General features: G+C 50.8%; 1 protein-coding gene across 3 annotated transcripts in view; it reads left to right on the top strand.

The window, feature by feature from the left end:
- The first annotated feature begins 603 nt into the window (after positions 1 to 603).
- STX1A (syntaxin 1A) overlaps positions 604 to 25,056 on the top strand; it is a 53,966-nt gene continuing 29,513 nt past the window's right edge. For 2 of the 3 annotated variants that reach the window (XM_057375530.1, XM_057375529.1), the window contains exons 1-2: positions 628 to 699; positions 1,805 to 1,904. In XM_057375530.1, coding sequence (XP_057231513.1) covers positions 679 to 699; positions 1,805 to 1,904 — 121 coding nt within the window. In that variant the 5' untranslated portion in view covers positions 628 to 678. Of the gene's footprint in view, positions 700 to 1,804; positions 1,905 to 25,056 lie in introns of all 3 variants that reach the window. The other variant, XM_057375531.1, reaches the window with a different exon arrangement.

Here is a 25,056-nt window from a genome sequence, read left to right on the forward strand (position 1 = left end):
CAGCATCCCTCGTGCTTTCCCATGGCAGCATCCCTTTTACTTTCCCACAGCAGCATTTGTAGTGTGTCCTGTGGCAGCATTCCTTATGTATCCCATGGTGGCATACCTGGTGTTTTCCAATGGGAGTATCCCTGGTGTTTGCCATTGCAGCATTCCTCATGTTACCTATCAACATTCTTTGTGTTTTCTCATCCCCATGTTTCCCATTTTAGCATCTTTCATGCTTTCCTGTCACAGCATCTCTGGTGTTTCCCATGGTGAAATCTGTGGTGTTTCCCATTCCTGCTCTTTGCAAAGCTGGTGTGCTCACACAGGGCTGAGGGTGCCCTTGAAGCTCCCACTCCATGAATGTGGGGTGTCCTTAGCTGCATCCTGTGCTCACCATGGAGGTTGTGCAATGGCTGCTGTGGTGTTTTGGCCATCCCTCACTTCTGGCTGTCCTCTGCTCTCTCAGAGCCCTGGGAGCTTGGAGTGGCAGCACCTGGGGTGTCCCACACTCTGGCTGGTGTTTGCCCCAGCTCCTTGGAGCAGGTCAGCACAGGAGAAGGGGAAGATGCCCCTGAGGAGCAGCAAACTCTGCAGCAAGCACTCTGATGCCTTTCTCTCTCAATGTTGTTGCAGGCAAAGGACAGTGACGATGATGATGAAGTCACCGTCAGCGTGGACCGGGATCGCTTCATGGATGAGTTCTTCGAGCAGGTGAGAGGATTGTTCCTCCAGTGTAGCTTTGAAGCTGATTCAGACATTTCTGCTGGCACCAGGGTGGGTTGTGCATGGCCCAGGCTTCCTGCTGCCACAAGCTGAGGGGCCTGCCCTGGCTAGTGCTGCTCAGCTGATGCTCAGGGTTTTGCTCTGAGTGCTGAACCTGCAGACCTGAGGCTGTGTTGCCCTATGGATGCTTTCACGCTCCCTCTGCTCCTCCAGAGCCCAGCGAGGCCATTGCACAGGTGATGGAAGCAGGGGAGCCTCGCACGCAGCTCTCAGGCCTTCCCCCAGAGCACTTCTGCAAAGCAGCAGACTCTGCATGGGATTGATTTAATTTTGTGCCTCCCATTCCCAAACAAGAGGTTGTCTTCTGGCATGTGGGTGGCAGTAAGATCTGCATGCGGATTTTTAGCACACCCTTAGCATGGCATGTGTGTGGGGGGTGTTAAAATGGATCTGTGCAGGCAATGGAGTGGGAACTGGGATAAATCTGATGTGCAAGTGGAGGAAGATGAGCAAAGGGGTGGTGTGAGCCGAAGAAGACTGCGTTAGAGGGTGAGCAGCCTGACAGGCAGAGAGCACAGGAGAGGTTTCCTTTCTTGACAATGCTGGTGTCTCCCTGTAGTAGAGAAGTGCAGGGAAATGCTAGAATGGATCTTTTGGAAAAAGTGGCCTCCCTGGAATCAGGGGTGAGGATCAGATTGGGTTTTCTGGAGTTTTTTATGGAGCAAGGAGCCATGGGGGACTGAGCTGCTACCAGCCTGGGTTGTGCAGCCCCAGCAGTGTTCTTGCAGAGGGGCAGAGTCTGGGAATCGATCAGGTGCTGATTTCTATAAATCCCAAAAGTTTCTCAGTGCGTCACAAAGAATACAGGCCATACAGTCTGTATTTTGCTGCTGTGACTCAGAGCTGGCTGGTAGGATGGGGAAGATCTGATTCCTCAGTGGTCCTATAGTTTCCAGCTGGAAAATATTTATCCAGGAAGATGGTTGCTGTGGTTCAGACATATCATGGTTACTTTGGAATAGGGTTCAAAAATCCCTTCACTTTCCAAAAGTCCAGGTCTGTCACAGACCATATATCTTGTATCACTCCACAGGTGGAAGAAATTCGAGGGTTCATCGATAAAATTTCGGAGAATGTGGAGGAAGTGAAGAGGAAGCACAGTGCCATTCTCGCCTCACCCAACCCTGATGAGAGTGAGTAAGCTGAAAGCTCTGTGTGCCCTGCAGGCACGTAGCTGCACTGATGGGGTGGCTGGAGCCAGGCACAATTCCCTGTGTCTGCAGGTGGCCATGGCTGGATGGTGAGGGAAAGCTTGGACCTGCCTGGTGACTGATGGCTTTAAAACCTGGACAGGTAGTGGGAGTCCAGCAAGAGGGGGATTTCTGAAAGGATGAGGCAGTGCAGAGGCTGGGAAGAACAGCTGGGTGTTTTTGTGGTGGTTGGCTGTTGTCTTGCCCTGGGCTGCCTGGGAAAGGGTGGAACAGACTGAATGTCACCTACTTGGCCCAGAAACGTTACAGTTCCTCTTTGAGCCAGCAGTGGGCCCTTAGGACCTTGCATCTCTGTCCTGGGGACAATTTGTTGCTGACTGGTCAAAGGGACCTCTTTCTTCCTCAGCCTGGTCTTCCAGGGAGGAGATTTGCTGCTAGGAGCTGGAGCTAGGGATTTGAGCACCCGAGAGGTGGCAACTGGGTAACACCCAATTTTGGTGTCTGGGGGATCTGGCAGAGTTAGAACTGTGAATGCTGAGGTCCCCTTTCCCCAGGTGGGAGCAGTTCTCTCCCAGGAGAGCCAGAGGAACCAGCTGTGGGGGTGTTGAGGTCAGCAGAGGCTTTCCAGCTTTGGTATCTGCAAAGCCCTTGCTATGGAGCTTGTGGATGTGAGAGGTGAGCTGTGTAGGGAAAGCAGGACTGAGCACTGTGGAGTGGGGGTGGACCCTGCCCAGGCTCACCTCCTGAAGGACAGCCCTGAAACAGCTGTGCTGGCCCAAGCTCTGCTTTCAGTGTGGCAGTGAGCCCAGGTGGCTCTCTTTTGCCCGCCTCCATCGTGATGCTGGTGTCACAGGGGTGCTGAATACAACAAGGTCGACCCTGCAGGATGGCTCTGGGCCATGGGCAGCCCTCATTTTGGCAAAGGTGTTGCTGTCGTGGGCTGAGCGCTGCTCATGCTCCCAGTGCTTTGTCTGAAAAACTGAGATCAGGTCTCTTTCTGGTCATCTACCCTCCTCCCATCCACTTCTCATTTGTTCCTAGAGATCCCAGGAGGGTGCCCACATACACATTGCTATGCGTCCAGCCTTATGTCAAATCAGTAGATACTGTAATTACTTGCAAGGACTGGCCATTCCTAAATTGTATCAGGCTTGCCTCTTCTGGCAGCTGCTCCTCAGCTGAAATTTCCTTGGCCAAGCCTGGAAGCAAGGGATTTTCTCAAGGAAATTCACGTGTCTCAAGTTGTTGCTCAGTCATCCTCCAGGCCTTTGTGCTTGCTGTGTAAGGTGTTGCAGTGTTCCTGTTTGGGGGTATTTAGGGAAGAGCTGTCACTGCTGTGCTCTTGGCTGCTGCAGTGGCACGGGGTCCGCTTGGGCGCTGCAAAGGGCACTTGTAGCCTAAAAGCATAATAACTGTTTAAAAGTCTGAGACCTGCAATGAACAAAATGTGATGATGTTGCCATGACTTTCAGAAGCATCCAGGACATCAGAAATGCTTCTGCTTTTGTTTTACAGCATTACTTTGCCTTGGTATTGTAGAGAATTCAATTTTTCATATCAAGAATTGTTTGGACAGGAAGAGAGGAGGCCACACATTAATCAGAAATTAGTGATTTGTAGCATTGTGGTGTGTCCAGGAGATGTGATAGGGCTCAGAGGTGTATGGGCTCAGAATCACGGAGTGCTTTGGTTGGAAGGGATCTTCAAAGTTCATCCAGTTCAACCTCCGTGCCATGGGCAGGGACACCTTAATTTGCACCAGTGGGCTACTTGCTCCAAGCCCTGYCCCATCTCCCCAGAACACTTCCARCAATGGGGCAGCCACCTCTCTGGGCAACCTTTGCCAGCTCCTCACCACACTCATAGTCTGACATTTCTTCCCCATGTCCAATCTGACCCCACTGCCCCTTGGCCTAGCCCTTGGACCATTTTGGTGGCCACCTCTGGACCTTCTCTTCCAGGTGGTTGTCTGTGCTGGCAGCCTCATCCCCACCCTCCTGTGTTCCTGAACCCACAGAGAACCTGCTCATAAATGCAAAGCTGTTTGTAACCCAGGGCTGTGAATTTATTGAGATTAATTTGGAAATCCAGAAGCAAGTTCCCATGAGGCATGGGAGGAGAATGGAGCCAAAGGGCACTAAAATGTAGATTGTGAGAGGCAGGTTTTGGGATGTGCTCACTGGGGTTTGCTGTTTAACATGACGAGGTGTGACACCTGGGATGGCCATCAGGGCAAGATGTTGCCCTCTGCAGGGATTTGGGATGCAGCTTGTCCTCTCTGGAACAGCACCTCATTTACTTGTTGGTAATCTCTTAACTACTTTAGCATCATGTGGAACCTTCACTGCAAGATGATGTGAAATGTTCCTTCAGGACTTCTCATCCTTGTCTGGAGGCACATGTGCTGTGCAGCTTGGTTTGTTCTGGGTGTAGCTTCTCTATCAGAAATACAAACTCCTTAAACACCACCAGCAAGTCCTTTCTGGAGCTGGAGGATTTTGAAGTGGGGCTTTAGACTGGGATAGAGCTGGGTTGGTAGTCTGGAAAGTGGATGGGCAGTGATTGGCACTGTTGTTGGAGCACTGAGTGGAGGAATGGATGGAGATGTGTAGTGGCTGCTGGTGAATAGCTGCTTTCTCAGGGTCAGTAATAGAAGAGTGGGACTCCATGGCTACAATCTCACTGGAATCTGCTTAAATGGCTGTGCTTAAATGGTAGATGCAATCCCTTGGTGCTCTTTGTTTGCAGAAGGTGAGGTCCAGGTATTTGTGTGAGACCTGGATTTACCCACCTGCCTCGCTGTGGAGGTGCAGGATCTGTGTCTCATGGAAGGGCTCATCCCTCTCTTCCCGCTGATCCCTCTTCTGGCTGCACAGACTGTTCTTGGATCTGCCTTGCCACTGCTGTCTGGGCTTATTTTGGAGCCCAGTGGGTGGGCAGCTGGCTGGCTTTGCCACTGAGCCAATGAGGTGACAGCCTGTGGCTCTGACAGGCTCAGATCCATCTGCGGGAGCACTGGGTAGGTCTCCCCACCCAGCTGGGAAGCATCATGGTGGGACTGGGGTGGGCTTGGAGAAGCTGAGGGGCTGTGTTCCTCCTTGGGTTGGGGCCATTGCTGTGATACTCCAGATTTGAGTCACAGCTCCTGGTAAACCCATTGCTAAAATCCTTCCCAGTGAGTGCTGTGACTGTTGTTGCTCCTGGCGCTGGAAGCAGCTGCTCCTCCTTGGTCTGGGCCACATCCCAGAGGAGGTGGCTTTGGGGTGGCATTCCAGGCGGAAAGGAGGGAAATCATGTTTGTTTTTTTTCCTGGAATGGTCAGGAAGGGCTTCTTTGCCATTCCTCTTCTCTGAGCATCGCATCCCTCCAGCAACCATGCTCCATTGCTCTCCAGCACTGTGTTATGTAACGAAGGCTGTTCGCTCAGTGAATTGCCTCTGGGACGTAAATCTTCAAATCCCAAGTCATGTCTCTCAGCCTGTCAGCTCAGCTCATCTCTYCAGGCTTCGGGAGACCCAATAAATATTTCAGACCTGGAAGTGAATCTATTACAGCTGCACGAGGACAGAAGGGGAGGTTCACTTCCATGGGCACTTGACCTCCAGCTTCATAATTTTAGCTGTGTACGCACAGGATGGTGGCATTGGACACCAGGGTGTGAGGCCTGGGTGAATTTTTTCAGTCTCTCTGGCTGCTGGGAGTTCCTCGGAGAGTGGCCTCTATTATTGCTAGCAGACCATTTTCTGGTGGAGAGATGTGTCAGATGGGCAAGGAGGCAAGCTGTAGCTGCTCACCTTTGTCTGATGCTGTTGAGGTATCACAGTCCTGTGCCAAAAAGACAGTTTGGAGCTGTCTGGGTGCCAGGATGCTGGCTGGACTCCTCTGAGCTGGACTCCTCTGAGCTGGCTCTGTGCTCTCCAGTAAGCACAACCTCACCTCTCAGCAGGTCCTTTGGGTGTGTGTCCCAGGAGGAAGCCCAGTGTGCTCCAAAGAGCTGCTGCTCCAGTGCTGCTGGAAGAACGAGGCTGGAGCTGGTTCCTATTGGAGCTGTCTGCCTCAAACACGGCTTTCTGTGCCCTCTCAGCTCCACTTCCCACTATGCAATGGTATTCTGGGGCTACTTTCTCTCTGGTGCCTGGTCCCACCAGGGCAGGGAGCAGATTTCCTTGAAGATCAGGAGTTGCAGTAGTGCTGTGGCTGCAGGCTCAGGATTGTGTGATGCTCCTTTGGGATGAGCAGTGGAGAGGACATGTGAGTGTTTCAGACTGACTTTGTTCCCCTGTCTTCTCTTTGCTCCTTGATCCACTCCCAGCTTCCCTTGGATGGGAAATCAAGAGACAGCCCAGACTTCAGCAGACTTTGAAGATGAAGCAGGTTTAGTCCCAGCAAAGCAAGGGATCTGGCGAAAGGTGTCTGGGCATGTTCTGGACATAGAAAGCACTCACAACTTGTCCCCCAATTCATCTTCTGCTTACCTACTTCATCTACAGCCTTAATGGAACTGCCCCTGCCCCAGGCAGATCTGGCCTGAAGCAGGGATACAGTCACAGAGCAGTTTGGATTGGAAGAGACCTTAAAGCTCCTCTCATTCCAACCCCCTGCTGTGGGCAGGGCAACTTCCACTAGACCAGGTTGCTCCAAACCCCATCCAATCTGGCCTTGGACACCTCCAGGATGGGGCAGCCACAGCTTCTRTGGGTAATTTTGCCAGCCTCTCATGATCTGACATTTCTTCCCTATGTCCAACCTCACCCCACCCTCAGTTCAGTACTATTGTCCTGTGCTGGGACCCCAGAGCTGGAGACAGCTCCAGGGTGTCTCGGGAGAGTGGAACAGACGGGGAGCATTCCCTCTCTCCCTTGCTGAGGATGAGCCCGGGAGACACTTGTCTTTGCCAGTGCTCATGGCCGGGTCAAGTCCTATTTGCCACTTGACAGAATCCCCCAGGCCTTTGCTGATCGTATTCTCCATCCATCCATCCGTCCGTCCGTCGGTCCGTCCATCCGTCCGTCCATCCATCCACCCCTGTCCATCCATCCACCCCGTCCATCCATCCCGTCCATCCATCCCTGTCCATCCATCCCTGTCCATCCATCCCTGTCCATCCATCCCTGTCCATCCATCCATCCATCCATCCATCCATCCATGTCCATCCATCCATCCATCCATCCATCCATCCATCCATCCATCCACTCTCCAACATTCCTCTAGTCTGTGCTGACACTGGGCTTACCCTGACCCAGGTGCAGGACGTTGCTGTTGGCCTAGTTGAATGTCAGGATGTGGAATGGCTTTGATGGACATAAAATCCTAGGTGCCCCAGGGTGGCTGGATGATTCTGGTGGCTTCCTGCAGCACCTGGAGCGGGGCTGAGGCTGGGGATGCACCAGTGCAGGTGGTGGATGTCATGGTTCCCACCAGCAGCCTCGGTGGGGTGGGAAGGGCACAGTGTGGCAGCAGAGCCACAGCAGAGCAGGCACTTATGGGGACAGAGGGAACAGGTGCCACCTGCCCCGTGGCTCTCAGCATCCCRCTTCTTTGCTTCCTGCTTCTGCCTCCTCCAGGAAAGTCTGTAAGGGAATGTGTTCTCAGCCTGTCTTTTCACCCATGGTCAGTGCAGCTGTGGTTACCCCGTATCCCAAACCTGCTGTGGGATGTAGCGACTGCAGGGGTKTTTGGTGCAGGGATGGGGGTTCCTCTGCCCACTGTGGTGGTCCAGGACCTCTCAAACTGTCTCCAGCAYCTCACTTGGCCTGGCCATCCCTAGCAGCGTGGTGCTAATGCTACCCATGGCCCTTAAGGCAGTGACACACAGTACTCGGGCWGCTTCAGCTGTCTTCTTCCTGTCCCTGCGTCACACAGATACTTTTGTCACCCTTGCACACACTGCTCCAACACTTCTTGGAGGAGTTCTCTTTCCCCTGCTCGTTAGCCTTGTTGAAAGGCCACTCTAGGACATACCCTCACGTGGTCTTCTCATTTCCAGCCCAAGTCTGTTTATGATCATTTTACACACCRAGAACAAATATATTTAGCTTAAAGAGCTGTTTGCCCTTCTGGCTCATTCTGCCATGTCTTCAGCAACTCAGGTATTTTGTGTGGGCTTTGCACAATCCCAGCCTTCCCAGGCCCCAAAACCTTTCCCAGCTTGGGTTTTAAAGGAGTGGGGTACCCGAAGGTTTAAGGTCTCCAGGACTTTTGACCTAGCTGCTGGTCATGTTTCCTGAGCTTTTTGGATTGGGTTGCCCTTCACTTTCCCTGTGGCACTTGGGATCTGTCTGTGTGGGCTGGGCTTTCCTGTGTTTGGGTGCTGGGTGCTGCTCTTGGTAGCCACATTAATGTGTGTTTGAAGGACATGGACAGAGTGAGGGCTGTTAGGTTGTAGTGGCTCCTCTGTGTGTGAGCAAGGGACTCAGCTGTATATCAGCTTGTGGACACAGCTAGGAGTGATCTAGGGAGTGATCCATCCAGTCTTCCCCGTGGTCTCTGGAAACAGGCTGATAAAATGCCACCCTTCAGCTCTAAACCAGCTCGGTGCCTCCTGACACTGGTCCAGTAGGTGCCCTGGGGTGCAGGCAGAACAAGGGCAAGCATGGTTGTGGGTTTGCTCAGGCTGTGGGTGCCAGGGATGCCTAGGCCATGAGTTTAGGGATACTCAGGCCRTGGATGCAGGGACTCTCATGCTGTGGTTGCTCATGCTGTGGATTCAGGAATGCTCAGATCATAGGTGTGGGGATGCTCAGGCTGTGGATAGGGGATGCTCACTCCATGGATGTGGGGATGCTCATGCSATGGGTGGTGCTAGGGATGCTCAGGCCATGGAAGTAGGAATGCTCATGCTGCTCCTCACCTTCCCTTTGCCAGCACCTTTGTGAGGCTCCCATAGCCATGTTGTGCCCAGCATGGTGGCACCCACTGCCAGCCTTTGGGTGCTGCCTACAGGAATAGGACACATGGACCTTCTGTGCATCATTCCAATGCTGCAGTGAGGGTACCTGGCTCATGTCTGTCCTCTCTTCCTGTTCCCCTGTGGCTTTTTCTTTTGTTTCCTCTCGYTGTGTCATCCTAAGTGAGATTCCCTTTTCCCATGCAGTTCCACACACCCCAGCTCCATGATCACCAGCATCCATTGTCTGCTCCATCCCCGTGAACAGCGCTGAGTGATCCACCACACACTGAGTGCACAGTAAATAGCAATTACCTGRAGTCTGATTCATGGCAACTTGAAAAAAAAGAATCAAAATCAGCTGCTCTGTAATTATTTTGGGCTTAATTTAGCCCAAGGGTTAGTGGCCCTCCTGGAACATGTGTTATCGCTGCTGCTTTACTCCTTGCTGAAAACTTTTATCTCCTTTGGGCTGCACTCCCTGTTGCACCCGAGGTTCTGTTGTGTGCTGACAGTGAGGAGGTGACTGTGGGGCAGGAGCCCRTCTTTGTTGCCAGAGGTGCTGTTGCTCCCATCTCAGTGCAGGAGGGGCCTGTGGCTCCTTGGCTTTGTGTGACTGGCAGCAGTGTCACCCAGGACAGTACCTCAGTCCCTGTTGTTCTGTGTGCTGGGTGGATTGGGATAGGGTGGGAGGCAGGGAGCCCTGGAGGTGGCTGATGGTCACGAGGCCATCACTGCCCTGGGCCTCACTGCCTGTGGCAYCCTCGTCTGTCTCTGCTGATTTCTCTTGTCTCTGTGGGAATTTGATCCCCCTCCTCTTGTGGTTTCCAGCCTTGGCTGGTCTTTCAGCCCTGGCCGGGATCTGCATGGATGGATGGATGAACCGAGTTGGCTGCACAACGAGTTTGTTGGCCCTCTCCTAAAGACTGAGTYTTTTGGCCCAGGGAGATTAGGAGGAGGGAGGAAGGAGAGAAAGGAGCCAAAACRTGAGGGGRTATGGCAGCTGTGCCCTTCAGAGTYCAGACTGGCAGAGCTCAGCTCCAGTTCAAAACTCTCCCAAGCCATCACTTGACAATAATGGGCTGGGGCCTGCCTGTGGCACGCAGTGTCCTTAGGCTCTCCTTGCCTTTCCCGGCTGGATTTGGAGTGGTTCCCAGCTGGGTCCTGTATACCAAGGGGAGAAAAAGAGCCAGAGAAGAGCTTCCTCTGTAGCAGCTAGGAACCCTGCTCTGGTGGGCAGTGAGCCGAGCTGTGGTGTTGTCCCTGGTGGGTGGGATGCTGGGTGGCATCGGTGGCATCAGTGACACAACTCCTGGGTGTCACAGACACTGGTCTGTGGTTGAGTTTCTCTTGTCTTCTTCCAGCAGGCAGGATCCCCCTCATCCCCTCTCCACCCCTTCAGTCCTCCTTAGGCATGAACATGACTGGGATTCCTCATGCTGTTGACTCTGGAGTTTGGTGTTGTCGGGGCCAGGGCGGGTGCGAAAACCAGAGGGTGAAGAGCAGAAACGTGGGCCTGCTCTGGAAAGTGCTGGGAGAAGGAAATGGCAGGGTCAGAAGTGTCAGCCTGCTGTCTGTGCGGCGAGGAGRTCAGCCCTGCACTGCATGTCTGTGTCACCATGGCTGGCTCAGCACTGATGCCCCTTGGAGCCACATCTCCACTGGATGGGCCATGTCACCCAGCAGTGTGGCTTCCTGAGGTGCTGCCTGTGCAGGCACAGAGAGGCAGGGACCCACCCCAGGGCAGGGAGGCTGCTCTGCAGCAGACCCTATCCAGCCCCAGCAGCATTTCCTTTGCAACTGGAGCTCTGCCTTCTCTTGCTGAATCTCCATTGTGTCTGTGCTGATGCTGGGGATAATCCCTTATCTGCAGAAATAGGTTTAGGAGGGCTGAGATGAGCAAGCCCTAAATCCTTTTACTCTCTCCTGAAATTATTCTGACGTGTGGAAGGCTAGTGCTTTCTAGGGATGCTGAGTGCAGGAGCAGCAGGATCTGTTTGGTAGAGGCTGGGCAGCAGTGCAGGCAGGAGGAGGAGGGTGGCCAGAAGTCCTGCAGTCTCTGGGACCTCAGCATTATCCATATGGGCACACTGGGACCTCCTGCTATGGGCACATTCTAAGAACTGACTCTAYAAGGCTTCACCTAAACTATTGAGTGGGAAAAAAGTAAGGGATAGTGGAAAACTGCTGGGAATAGCTTGAGGAGGAATTACTGGTGAAAATCCATTGGATTTGGGGCATCTGGGAGGGCAGTGACTTGTGTGTCCCTGGGTGACTGTATTCATATGCGACAGGGTGGTGTGTGGCTGTGCTRTGTGCGGCAAGGAGGTGTATGTGACTGTGCCTCAGGCAGGAGGAGAGAGAGGAAATCAGTTAAAAGTGGAGAGTTCAGGCAAGYAGTGAGAAGAAGTGGTAGGCAGAGCAGATCTGAGCAGGAGAGCTGAAGGACCCTGGGAGCTCTCACAGTGGGGAGACAGGAGCACAGAAGAGCACAGGTGGATTTGGTCTGGTGGAGAGGTGGAACATTCCTGCGTGGTTGTGTGGGCACCTTTTACTGGCTGGTGAGGTGGGTAGTCACGTGCCAAGGAGGGGAGGCCTCATGTTGGACAGGGCTGGAGACTGCCAGAAATGGCTCCTCCTTACCCCTTGTGCCGTGTCATGTCTGGGCATCAGCTGGAAATGAGGGTTCTCTGGATTGGTGGTGGGGTCCTCTGGTGGGAAAACTGCATGTGCTGTGGTCAGTTTGGTGGCCCATGGTTTGCCAACATAAACTGATAAGACATTGAAGAGAAATTGGAAGAGGGATTGAGGGGTGGACAACCAGGATACCTAGCAGGAGACCGATTGGCCTGGTGGGAGAACAGGTTGGATGGTGGTGAGAGCAGCTCCAAGACACTCCTGCAGGGAGTGAAGCCCTGACAGTCCTGGGGAGCCCCAAGCAGCCGGAGAATGGGTCTGACATCAGGGTGGGAAGCGGGGCCTGTCCCATCCCTGACTGATCAGTGCAGAGCAGAACTCCTCACAAAACCAGCTCAGGGATGAGTGACAGTATCTGAGGGGGTCAAGCTGGGTATTGGCAGAAACTAATGAAATGAGCAKTTCTGCCTCAAACAGAAAAAAAGCTGCCATTGGGCACACCTGCTTTGCCATGCTGTCCCCTGCCCTCCCCACCCATTGCTCTGTGAAGCTGACTGCACTCCTKCAGGAAAGGGGCTGGAGCTGCTTCGAGTTCAGGCCAAACCAATAGTGTTTGTGGAGTGTTCCTGAGACACATTGGATCTTTTTCCTTCTGAATAGTGACAAAACAAACACTTGGAATAAGATGTCCAGTCCAGTGGTGCTGGCCCGTGGCATGGCTGGGGGGCTGTGCAGCATGTTTTTCTGCATCCAGTGCTATTTTACCCAGTGCTAAAAACAGTTATGAGCCTGAAGAAAAAAGAGGCTCAGGAGGGATCYTCTTGTTCTCTACAAGTCCCTGAAAGGATGTAGCAAGGTGGGGGAAAATTTATTTACAGAAAGGGTGGGCAGACAATGGAATAGGCTGTGAAGGGYSATGGTGGAGTCACCATCCCTGGAGGGATTTAACAGATGTGTGGATGTGCCTCTTAGAGATATGGTTAGTGGTGGCAGTGCTGGGTTAACAGCTGGACTCAGTGGTCTTAGAGGGMTGTTCCAACCTAAATRATTCCATTAAAATCCTGTTCCTTTTTAGAGACAGTTCACACAGTGCTGCTGTACATTTGACAAAATCGCTGCAGTAATCAAGTGTTTGACTGTCGTTCTAAATCTTTTCAGCTCTTGTTTAAGGGGAAAACATTCAGASAGCAAATATCTTCTGTTTCCCCTTGAAATCCCCCCAAACCACCTGTATTTTATAGCCTCACAGCATCACCCACATTCTGTGTGAGGCTCCAGCCCCCTCTCCTGACATGCCATGCCAGCTCCCTCTCTGGGGTCTCTGCCCACCTCCCTCCCCCTGCAGCCGTGGCTGATCCAAGGATGCCGCTGGCTGCGGGGCCGCCGTGGTGTGTGGGTGCAGCACCAGCTGCACGGAGGGGTGGGAAATAACAATTCTCTGCATCCCAGGAAGATGATTAATCATGGTGGGGGCACTGCTGCCCATTTCCTGTTACTGGGAGCCCTGCAGAGAGCTGGGTGGAAGGGCTGTGCCTCCTGGAAGTGCCTGGGAGCTGCTGATTCGGAGTGCAGATGCCTGGAGCTGCCTGCCTGCCATCCAAGGGCTTGGAATCCCACTGGCAGAGTTGGCACATGGGTGTTCACCAGCCCAGCCACCCATGCACAAGCATGTGGCCTGGATATCTGTGGGAGATTTTTGAGAACCAGTTGGATGTCCTGTTTCCTGAGCTTAGTGTCATGAGCTGCCCAAAAGSTCAATCAGGGCTTGGGATTTATTTTTATTCCATGTTGTCTGGCTCCTTTGCTGTCTTCTGGGTTGTCCCCATTCCCTCTGCCCAGCTTGAGCTGTTGACACAGGGGATGAGAGAGTGGGAGACTTAGGGGTTGGCTTCATGCATGTTCCAYAGCCCAGACCAGTGTCTGTCACCTGGCTTCTTCCCAGCCGTGTATGTGAACTCTCTCTAGCTTATTTCAGGTCCTGGTGAGGCTGAGACTGCTCAGAGAGTTTGGGGTGAATAGCAGCTTGTGTGGGTCCTTTGAAGGTCTTAGATGGCAAGGGCTGGGGTGGTGGGTGATAACTCTGGGTGTCTGGGCCACCCTTACAGCTTCAGTCTGCAGGCAGGAGAGAGCCTGTTCCAGCTTAGGCTCTCTGTGAAGTCCCAGGTTCCTTGTGGACACATTCACCTGCTCCAGCATGGGGTCCTCCATGTCTGTGGGGGGGCATCCTACCTCACCATGGTTTTCATCATGGGCTGCAGGAAAAAGCTCTGCTCTGGTGCCTGGAGCACYTCCAGCCTCTCCTTCTGCACTGKCYRCAGGGCCTGCAGGGCTTTTTCTCTCTTATGGTCTCATTCCTCACTCACAGCTGCTGTTGGACATTGTTTTGTAGCATTTATCTGAGGCACCATCATTGTCACTGATGGTGTCAGCTTTGGCCAGCAGTGTCAGTTTTGCAGCCATCTGGCACTGGCTGTGCCCAGCAAAGGGGCAKCTCCTGAAGAGGATCTTCTCACAGAGAACACCCCTGCAGTTCTYTCACTGCAAGTGCCAGCAGCTCCCACAGTGCTAGGTTTGGAAGTTCATGAAATTGTGGATTCTCAGAATGGYTTGGGTTGGAAGGGACTTAAGGGCTCATCATGTTCCATCCCCTRCCATGGGCAAGGACRCCTTCCACCAGACTCTGTTGCTCAAAGCCCCATCCAGCCTGGCCTTGGACACTTCCAGGGATGGGGCAGCCGYAGCTTCTCTGGGCAACCTGTGCCTGGGCCTCACCACCCTCACAGGGAASAATTTCTTCCTAATAYRTAATCTGAATTTCTCCTCTTTTAAATACCACAGAGCCCTCCATCCCTCCCTATTGCATCTTTCCCTGTTTTSTCATACTTGCTGCAAATGGTTGTGTTGGTCAGAGTTGAAAAAATTGTAGAAAATTAGGAAACTGTTGAGCCAGTATCTGATGTTTTTTCTTGTTTTCCACAGCTTGAATAAATAAGTTGCAATGTGAAACTATGAGCTTTGTGGTCCAAGAATAAATCTCAGCCTTTGGGAACTGAAGGACTGTGCAGAGGTCGCTGATGTCCTAAACTTCTTTTGGCAAATGGGACTTCAGCTGGAAAGTCACTCTATACAGAGCTGCTCTTTGTCCATCCATCCATCCATCCATCCATCCATCCATCCATCCATCCATCCATCCATCCATCCATCCATCCATCCATCCAATCTCTATCCATCCCCTAGTCTTTGCTGACACCAGGGATTATCATGATCCAGGTTCCTGACCTTGCCATGGGGAGCAACTGAAAAATGAAATATCATGAAAAGGTGCTGCCGTTCCAATGGGACATTGCTGTTTATGAGCTGGAGATCATTCAGAAGGAAAAGTTTTTTCAGGGGAAAAAACTCCCCCTGATGTGTCACTTGGCTTCTTCCTTGGCAATTTGCTGCTGGATTTTAAGTGGTGGGATCCCCTGCCTGTAATCTGTGGGTGCTCACCGGTCCRTGTTGCAGATGCTCCAAAGCTCCATGTATCCAGGAGCACCCCAGGGCTGGCCACACCCTGGATAACCCCTCACTCAGCTGGGGCACCCAGCCTGCTGAGGCTGCCCCAAAGGGGATGGGGAGTGGTTCATGGTATGTGGTGATGCTGAATGATTTTTCTCACACCTGAGACCTTCTATCTAACGGCTGGCTCGTGAATGCAATTCCTGCATCAGTGGAGTGCTGGGCTGTCCTTCCACGGGTGTGTCATGTTRTTAACATGCTCCAGTTTCTTTCTCTCCAGTTGGTGATGCTGTGCTGTGTTTGGACCAATCTCCTCCAGAGATGGTGACGTGAGGACACATGGGCTGGGGAAGTGTTACCATAAATTCTGCCTTGTGACTGAGACATGAAAGATGGGGATATATTCCAGACTTGGGAGCCTGAATATGAGATGTTTGCAGATGCTGGCTGCAATAGGGTCAAAGAAATTAATCTGTCACTTCAGTAGCAATGCCTGCACTGTGTTAGTTGCAGTCAGGGGCTGTGGCTCTTGGGGGACCTTCTCATTGCCCACAACTCCCTGGCAGGAGGATGCAGCCAGGTGGGGGTCAGGATTTGCTCCCAGGGAACAAAGACAGGACAAGAGGAAACAGCCTTAAGGAAGGGAAGATTTAGATTGGTGATTGAGAAAAAATAAATTGTGGAAAGGGTTGTCCAGCCCCAGCATAGGCTGCCCAGGGCAGTGGTGAAATCTGCATTCCTGAATGGATTTAACAGACGTGTGGATGTAGCACTTGCAGATATGGGTCAGTTGTAGTGGCCTTGACAGTGTGGGGGAATGGTTGGACTTCATCTTAGAGGGCTTTTCCAGCCTAATTMATTCTGTGATTCTACKGTTGGGGAARTGGGWTGARTTAYTGATGTTTCGAGCTTGATGGTTATGAAGGCTCTGGTTGGGCATCACTAGGGCCAAATGCTTTCAAAGGAGAGCGTGGCTTGTTCATGGCCCTGTCACTTCCCTTGTGGTAAGATGTCTCCTCCCATGTCCTGAGAGCCTGTTCTGCTGATCCTGCCTCAGACCCTGGGGTCTGTTAGAAAGAAATGTTTTTTGAGAAAAGGAAACAAATCTTGAGCTTGTTTTTAATGTCAATGGAGCATGCTTAATGGGTTTAAGCATCTTATCTCTCAGCTCTGTTAATGAGTTTTCAGGCCCCACAGAGGTGGAGMAGAACTGTATTTTCCTAATCAAGTTATCAGTGTATTAGCAAAAATGTAAATAAAAGAGTTGCTTTGGGTGCAACTAAAAAAAGTACTGTCTGCAGAAGCATTGAGAGTCATGGGTCAGATAACAGAGAATCAGGCAAAGAATTGTCAGAGAAAGAAGATAAAATGCAACTGGGACATGGCCTCTCAGCCCTGGGGCTCTCTCAGAGAAGATTTTTCTTCTTAATCATATGAAGCTGGAAGTGGTGGAAGCATTTATTGAGTCACTCCGTGAATGTGTCCTGCTGGTAGAAGAGCTCACCAAGAGTTAATAGATGATTAATTAGCTTTGAGGTAAAAAATTAATCCAGTGGTGTAGAATCCAACAGGTCAGGACTTGGCTTCTGATCTGTAAGTACTGATGTGTGTACAGCTGAAGACCATCTTGTGCATATATTCTTTATTACCAGCCYCCTGTGGTAATAAAGAATATAAAGAATGTAACAAAGAATAGCAGTTCCTGTGGAACCACTTCCCTGTGCAGTTTTAGTACRGGGAGTGATCCATCATTGTTCTGGTAATTGCCAGGGATGGTCAGGCCTGTAASTGCCTCTTAGGTAGCAACATTTTAGATATTGGAGAGAAGTTCTTCCCTATGAGGGTGGTGATGTCCTGGCACAGTTTTCCCAGAGCAACCATGCTTGCCCCATCCCTGGAGGTGTCCAAGGCCATGTTGGACAGGGCTTGGAGCAGCCTGGGTTAGTAGAAAGTGTCCCTGCGCATGGCAGGGGGTGGAACAAGRTGAACTTTTATGGTCACTGCCAGTCCAAATCACTTTAGGTCCATGATTCTATTAATCTGTGAAATGCCCTTGATGTTGTTTTAGTCTGTTCTGGTCACATCTCCAAGTCAGCTGTGGAGTGTGGGTGCACATGCATGAGAGGACGTTTGTTCCATTTYCCATAAGCTAAAGGCTTCTTTTTTGGTGTTGCCATCGCTGTCAACTCCATGGTCCCAGTCTGAGCCTGGTAAGCCTTTTCCTCTTGGGTCTGATCAAAAGTGGTGGGTATCATAGAATCATAATACCACAGAGTGGTTTGGGTTGGAAGGGACYTTAAAGCWCWTCTTGTTCCACCGCCTGCCATGGGCAGAGACACCTTCCACTATCTCAGGTTATTACAAGGCCCATCTGACCTGATACCAGTGTTGAAACTTCTTCCTCTGTCCTTCCAGCTGCAGCCATGAAAGGAACAGCTGCTGGGGAAAGTTTTGATGGAAAATAATCAAATCCTGACAGGCCCACATAGAGGAATTAGCCTATGTCAGTTCCAGCCTTCCTCTATTGCCATGACATTAAACCATCCCTCATTCCATGCCTGTGGACGATGCTTTGAATACTGTTTGACCTTTTATTGCAATGTGAAAAGTTTTAGAGATGCATTAATATTTCAAAACTTGCAATAATCAATTGGATAGGTTGTGTCAAAGGGTTTCCAGTACACGGTTTACAGTACAAAACATTATTGGTCTTTAATCTGTTACATTAAGGTTTGCCTTGTAAGATTGATCATACAAAAGCTCAGGAGAAGGAGAGGCTGAACCTCAGGTAAAGAGCCCCTGGGTTCAAGAAGGAGCTGACTGTGAGGAGTCTCTGGAGCTCTTAGGGCAGTTGAGGCAGTTTGGGTGCATTAGCATTTATCTAGAGGAGAAAAAAACAGAGATGGGAAGACAGTGCAGTTTGTCTCTGTGGATACTTCATTTAGTCAGTGAATAGAAACCCACAGTTTTCTCCTGAAAGGTTTTTGGGTCAAAAGCAGAGCAGGGGCAGACTGACTGGAAGGTTTTTTTCTGTGCTCCCTTTGCCTTTGGCTTGTTGAACAAGCGTGATGCTKCCTGTTCTTCCCAGCTGCAGGGAGCTGCTGTTCTCAGACTGCCAGGTCTTCTCTTTGAAGCTTTTCATTGAAGAAGCAAGGCTGCAGTTCCAACGTTCTCTGTTGGCCAGAGCCACTGATGAGAAACCACTGCTGGTGTGACCTCCACCAGCCCTTTCTTGTCCTTTTTAGAATACTGGGAAGGTTTTGAGGAGAGGTGGCAATGTTGAGACTTGAAAGGCTCGTCTTTCCATGGGAGGAACAGCAGAGCCAGTCAGGTGGTACATCTGCTCTCTGAAGGCAGCAAAGCCCTGTCCTTGTGTGGTGAACGTCCTTGGAAGGAGGACTAAGTTTCTGTGTCACTTCTTGTCACCCCACCTACTCTTTTGTGATGAAAGGCAATTTGAGCCTCATGCTGATATCTTGTTTTTTAGGACCGGGTCTGTCCTGGGCACGGAGTCACCTGTAAAAGCATCCTTCTGTGGTGATGGTGGAAGGTGACTCCGCAGAGCATTGGGCAATGATGTGGAGTAACTKTTTTCTAATAAGGGCTTAAAAGTTTTGAATCATGATGATAAAACCAGCATGTTGATGCCTTTGTCACCACTTCCTGATCAGGTTGGGTGTGTGAGAGAGGAGGTGGRATTTTTCTGTACAGGTGTGGGCTTTTAGGAGGATGCAGCTAAGTGACTCATGTGTGTTCAACCCAAGTCAGAAAGTAGGACACGTTTATGCAAGGCATGTTAACATCTTTTAAAAATGCCTCATCTATAAGGAGTGCCKTATTTGTGGCATCCATCTGGGTTCTTGCAGAGACAGTGATTAGAGTGGGTAATGGCACCATGTGTGGATTATATATCTCACCATGACCAAAAAGAATCTGGAGCTCCCAATCTGGAAGATAATTCTGTGCTCTTGAGACTACTGCGAGGGCTTTTAATAGCTTCTGGTGCTACAGGAAAGCAGTCTGGTTGGAAAGCAAATTGGAGAATGTAGGCAGAAYATCACCCACCTTATTTCTTCTTGGTTTTAAGAAGATCCTGCTTGGTGCCTGCTGTTCCACTTCTGTAGTGGCGGAGCCACATCAAACGGAGCTGCTCTCAAGATTTAGCTGGGGAAGGATGTAATTTTTGCTTTTGATTGAAAAGATAATGAAGTGACATTTGAACCCTATRTCTTTTTCTTTTTTGTTTGTCCCGTTGTTTGGTTTTATATGAAAAAAAAATGCCGATAAAAAGACTTGTCTTTGTTTGCCATTGTAGCTCCATTTCCAGGATGCACCAGGTCTRAGCAGGTGCTGGATGCAGCACCGTRGCCCTGGAGAGCTCCTGCTGTCTCACTAGAGAAGCTCTGAGCTGCTTTTTCCAGCAGCCTGAGATGAAGAAACTAGTTATTTACTTTGCTGGTGAAGGGCCTCCTCTGCGGACAAACCTCTGAGCCTACAGTGGTGGGAAGGTGGTCATTGATATGGATGGAGCAGCTGGGAATGACGTCCCATCACCTGTGAGCAGAYGAAAGAAGGGAAAAAAATCCTTATTTTTATGATTGAAGTAATTTGTCTTATGAAGAATCCAAATTCTTGTGATATAAACAGGCTTTTGTGAGCCCCTGGTGGTGTTTTCTTGTAGTCAGCTGTGGGGAACACTACTGCTGCCTTGCTCCATCTTTACAGGAGCACCATAATGCCATGATCCCCTGCTGCTGGTATGCCTATTTCAATTTTTGAATACAGTAAGAGACCAACTTGCATTACCTGGAGGCACCAGGTTCTGAACTGTCCAAGTTTGTCTAAAGCACAGCCTGGAGCTTTAGGTAGCACTTGTGGCTTGGTGGGGCCGGGGACTTGGAAAACTCTGCTTCCTTGTGTGTGCCTGGGCTCCTGATTAAGGTTCCGGATGAGTGTGAATGCAAAATATCTTCCTGCTTTGCATACAGGCAAAATTGTGCCCAGTAGAACTGAAGCAGGACAGCCCTATGCTGTCTGTTCCTCCGGACTCMGTTGCTGGTGATGAATGTGCTCTCTGACCTGGTTCTCTGATCCAAGGGCTGGAGCCCCTCTGCTCTGGAGACAGACTGAGAGAGCTGGGGGTGTTCAGCCTAGAGAAGAGAATGCTCCAGGCAGAATCTAGAGCCCCTTCCAACCTAAAGGGGGCTTATAAAAGAGAGGGAGACTGACTTTTTACATGCAGGTGACTGAGCAAGGAGGAGCAGATTTAATCTGACAGAGGGGAGATTTAGATTAGATATTAAGAAGAAATTCTTCCCTGTGAGGGTTGTAAGGCCCTAGCACAGGTTGCCTGGAGAAGCTGTGGCTGCTCCATCCGTGGAAGTGTTCAAGGCCAGGCTGGACAGGGCTTGGAGTACCCTGGTCTAGTGGAAGGTGTCCCTGCCTGTGTCAGTGGGGTGGGACAAGATGAACCTCAAGGTCCTTTCCAACCCAAACCAGTCCATGATTCTGTGATTCTGTGAAGTGCTGTGCAGGCTCCTCGTGCTCTGCTGAGCTGCTCCTGCTATGGCACAGGCTCAGCCTGTGCCTGTCCACGCTGGGATGTGCAGATCTTGCTGCTTCTGCAGGTGGTGGAAGGGGGTTGGCAGGTCAGGTTTCCTTGTATGGGGTGGTTCCATGTCCTCCTCCAGGACAGCTTTGTGGAATTCCCCAACTCTCCAGCTTGGGGCAGGCTGGAATCAAATCCATTCCCCCATTGGAGCAGCCTGTGTGGCCAGTGTAAAGCAGTGTTCTCCAGGACACGGTGGTGATGCTGATCTGCACATCATCCAGGGGCTGCCTGTGTCCGAGCTCTGCCCTTGGCAGAGACTAAAATAGCTCCCACTGAGCTATTGAAATGTCAGGATGGAAGGGGCAGAACAAGACCACAGTGTTGACAAACTGCTGCTGCGTGTGCAGTTGGAGCCAGTGCCCTGTGCCTTGGCACAGAGATGTGTCCCCTTGTTAAGTGTTGTCAGAGCAAACCTCAAGGAAGTGGTGGATAAAATCTGCTGTCACCCTTGCTTACCAGCCARCTCATGCTGACCAGCCTCCCCCTTGGCTCACTCTGGTGAAAGCACTGGTGCTGGGGAAGGGTCTTGGCCTTTATCTCTCTATGTTTTTGGGGTGTTTGAGGGCTTTACCTGTCAGATGGCACCTTCCACAGTGTRAGGGCAAAAGGTCCCACTTTACCTTGGCAGGAGGGAGATACTGAAACAACTAGGAAGAGCTTTGGAATGAGCTATTCAATCCTTGCAGGTTTGTAATATGTAATAATTAATGGTAAKAGGAAATTGACTTGTCCCCAGTGGGATGCTGGGTGTGTCAGAGTGGAGCAGCTCTGTGCCCAGTTATGTGTGTGTGTGTAATCGAGCTGAAAGGCAGCACCAGCCTGAACTGTTACTGCTTGATGTGGTGTCTTCAGTGTGAAAGRCTGGGATTTTCTTCACAAAAACTTGATGGAGTCACCTCTTTGGAATCATCCAGCCCCAGCAACAGCATTGCTCCAGTGTTGGATTTTGCATCCTTGTTGATTGTGATGCTGCTGTTTATTCCTGGTTGTTCCTTAGTTCTGACAGTGTGTCTGGAGGAGGAAATTAAGAGCATCCAGTGTTGCAGGACATGGACATACAGGCAGTACAAAAAGAAAGACAACTGGTTCGTGTCTTCAGCTGTGGGTGGGGGATGGCTGGACCTASCAGGTAGATGGTGCAGGTGGTGCAGGACCACGGTGCTGCCTGGCTCGCCTGTGCCTTGAGCTGTGTGTGTCCTGGTTCTCCCTACCACTGGACTTGGTATGTTGAGTTAGACAAAGGAGGGGATCCAGGCCATCAAGGTTTTGATGGAAGGATGTGATGGAGACAGACCAGCTCTTCAGTTTCCAGCATTTCCTCCCTGTAAGGTGAGAGCAGATTGTAACAATCATGTCTGTGGGATATCCATCTGTGAAGCATTGTCTCTTATCCTTGAACAATTTTTATTGCTATTGCCATCTCCTTGCTTTACTGGATCTCCTCCCAGCTGCTTCACCAGTGTCCAGATGATGATTTTCCCTTTGTGTGTGTCCAGCAAAGGTACAGGCTATTCCCCTTATCCCTCTTACTCCAGTCCTGTATGGAAATGCTGCATAGGGCAGGTGATGTTCTGCAGCCATGTGGCCTCCCGTGACACCCCAAAACACAGCATAGCAGTGTCTTTTGTCTGATCTGATACATCACRGGGCACTGGAGCTCCTTATTTTTACAGAAGCAGATTGGTTGAACTGGGAAGTGATCTCTGGAAACCACCTGGTCAAGCTGGGTCAGCTGGAGCAGGTTTTTCAGGGCCATGTCCCAATGGTATGTGAATATTTCCAAGTGTGGAGATTCCACAGCATCTGTGTGACCTGTGCTCAGTCACCATTGTGGTAAAACCTCTTTCCTTACACAACCACAGGCCAGTTGGTGTTGGCACAGATCTCTGCTCCACCCCTGAAGTCTGTGGGAGGTCAAAAGCAGGAAGGACTGAAATCCTGCCATGCTGAAGGGTTCGTGTGATGTGTCCTCCATGAACGGGATGAGGCCTCAGTCAGTGGAGATGCTTGACAACCCAAGTGCAGGTTTGATGCCTGCTTTGGTCCAGAGAGTGTGAATTTTGGGTCAGAGGAGGCTGCTTGAGGACACAGACCTTGACTATCAAGTGGACCATGTCCTGTGATGGTTAGTGTATGGTTTTCAGGAGTTCAGAGAACATTATTAGCTCCTGAGGTGGAAGCCAGAACTGGTCACTCCTGACCACTGCATACTGGTGTGGCACCTGTCCCACTGCCAGGCTGGCAGTTCTGTGGCATCCCTGAGCCTGGCATGGGAATCCTGAGCTTCCCTCAACACAGAAGGAGGGGATTCAATAACCATGGACTGCTAGAAGCTGGCAAGCCAAGCATTAGTGATCACCAATTTCTCAAAAATTGCGTTAACCAAATCTTTTGCTGTCATTAGGTGGCATTGAGGCTGCTGTGTGCATGGGCAGAACCACGTGCAGCAATCAGACAGAATCTGTTGAYCTGCCTTGGGTGAAATCCTGCTTTCCAGCCTCTGTTGCACTCGATTTTCTCGTGGTACATCATTGTCTGGGCAGTGTGGGGACTGCGGGGTCTCAGGGTCAGTGTTTGTGTCAGGGGCTGGGATCACASACCCCATCTGCCTGCACTGCCTGTCCTCAGCATGGTGCTGCATTGAGCTTGAGGAGACTCAGTCTGCCTGACTCCTGCTCAGATTTGCTCTTTCCCAAGGGAAAAAAAGGCCTTTGATACCCACACTGCCTTTAATACCATTCTGCCATCAGCTACAGACTTCTTTGGAASCTCCTCACAGCATATGAACAGATACAAGGTTCTGGAATTGTACTTGACTATTAGATTACTGTTATCCCTAGGAACCAGCTGACATTTGTCCTTCTCCAGTATGCCTGTAATTGACTTTAGCCTGGATTTGTCATTAATCAAGTGTGCCTTTCGATCAGATGTGTGAAGCCAGCATAGCTCTCCTGTGTCACCCCTACAAGCTGGTGGATGGGTTTTCCTCCAGTCTGTAAGCTCTTAATGAAAACASTGAATGGAACTTGCCTCAGGGTTAACCCCTGCAATGGGATTCATTCAAAAAGATGKATGAATCCATCTTTTTGTTCCTATCCCACTCCAAACCTTTAATCATCTGGTCCCTGTGGCCAGCTTGGTGGCATGGGTGAGATATACCCACATGTCCTTGACTACTCTATCCTTCCATAAACTCAGAGACAGTCTCCTTTGTGCTTTTCCTTCCCTGAGCATCTTGCTTTGAGGGACTGCAAATGTGGGAAAGGATAACTTACAAAAAGGCAGTGGTTGGGGCAAAGCCTCTCTCTTGGGGGTTGTTGAGGAGGACCAGGAGACACTATGAGAGTGTGRTGTACAGAATACCCTGGGTATGGCCACACATGGTTGGAAGATATCCCAGTGCAAGGTTTCCCCAAGGATTCCATCTARAGAATATAAATCCTGCTCTCTAAAAGGTAGAAATTCCACCCTGCAGATTGAAAGATATCCTTCAGATTGAAGGGGAGGAGCGGCTGCTGTGATTGTGCTGATGGCTGGGGGATAGTATCATGGATTAATGATGGTTGGAAAAGACTTCCAAGACTCTTAAGTCCTGCTGTTCCCCCAGCATTGTCAAGGCCACCACTAATCCATTTCCCCAAGTACCACATCCACATGTCTGTTAAACCCATCCAGGAACAGTGGCTCCATCACTGCTCTGGGCAGCTGTGCCAGGGCTTGACAGCCCTTCCATGAACAAATTCTCCCCTATATCCATCCTAAACCTCCCCTAGCACAACTTAAGGTCATTTCCTCTTGTCCTGTCCCTTGTTCCTTGGGAGCTAAGCCTGACCCTCACCTGGCTCTACCCTCCTCTCAGGTAGTTGTAGAGAGCAAAAAGGTCCCCCCTGAGCCTCTTTTTCTCCAGGCTGAGTCCCCCCCCCCAGCTCCCTCAGCTGCTCCTGGTGCTCCAGATTCTTCCTCAGCTCTTTCATGTCTTTCTTGTCATGAGTGGCCTAAAACTGAACCCAAGATTGGAGAAAATGGGGAAGGCAAGTCCTGGCAAAGGAAGGAATCTGGACAGTGAAGTGGCAGAGGAGAGTGAATTACAGAGTGTGAAGAGGGAGCAGGCTGGTGAAGCCATAATTAAGGGAGACAGACAGCAAGAGGAATCCAACATCACAGCGGGGAGGAGGACTTGGGAGGAGGCTGCAGGAATGAGGGGCCAGGAAGGAGTGGGAGAGAGGTGCTGAGGGGGAAGCATGGGGACCACGAGGAGACAGTACACAAAAATATTGCCTGTGAGAGAGTTGGGCAGGGCGAATGAGTCCTTGGCAGTTATTCTGTGCAATGCCAGACCTGAATTCATCCTGGTTCCCCTCTCTTCTTACTGAGCCCAGGTGTATTCTTGCATTGTTTTGCCAGAATGTCTTGTCTCTGTTATTTTCTGTTCATTCTAGTTGTGTGATTTCATGTTTCTTGTAAAAGACATGTTTGGGTTTTCTCCCTCCCTCCCTCCC

This window comes from Malurus melanocephalus, unplaced genomic scaffold (assembly GCF_030028575.1).
Source record: "Malurus melanocephalus ecotype Western Australia unplaced genomic scaffold, MMel_1.1 scaffold_251, whole genome shotgun sequence".
Taxonomy (NCBI): domain Eukaryota; kingdom Metazoa; phylum Chordata; class Aves; order Passeriformes; family Maluridae; genus Malurus; species Malurus melanocephalus.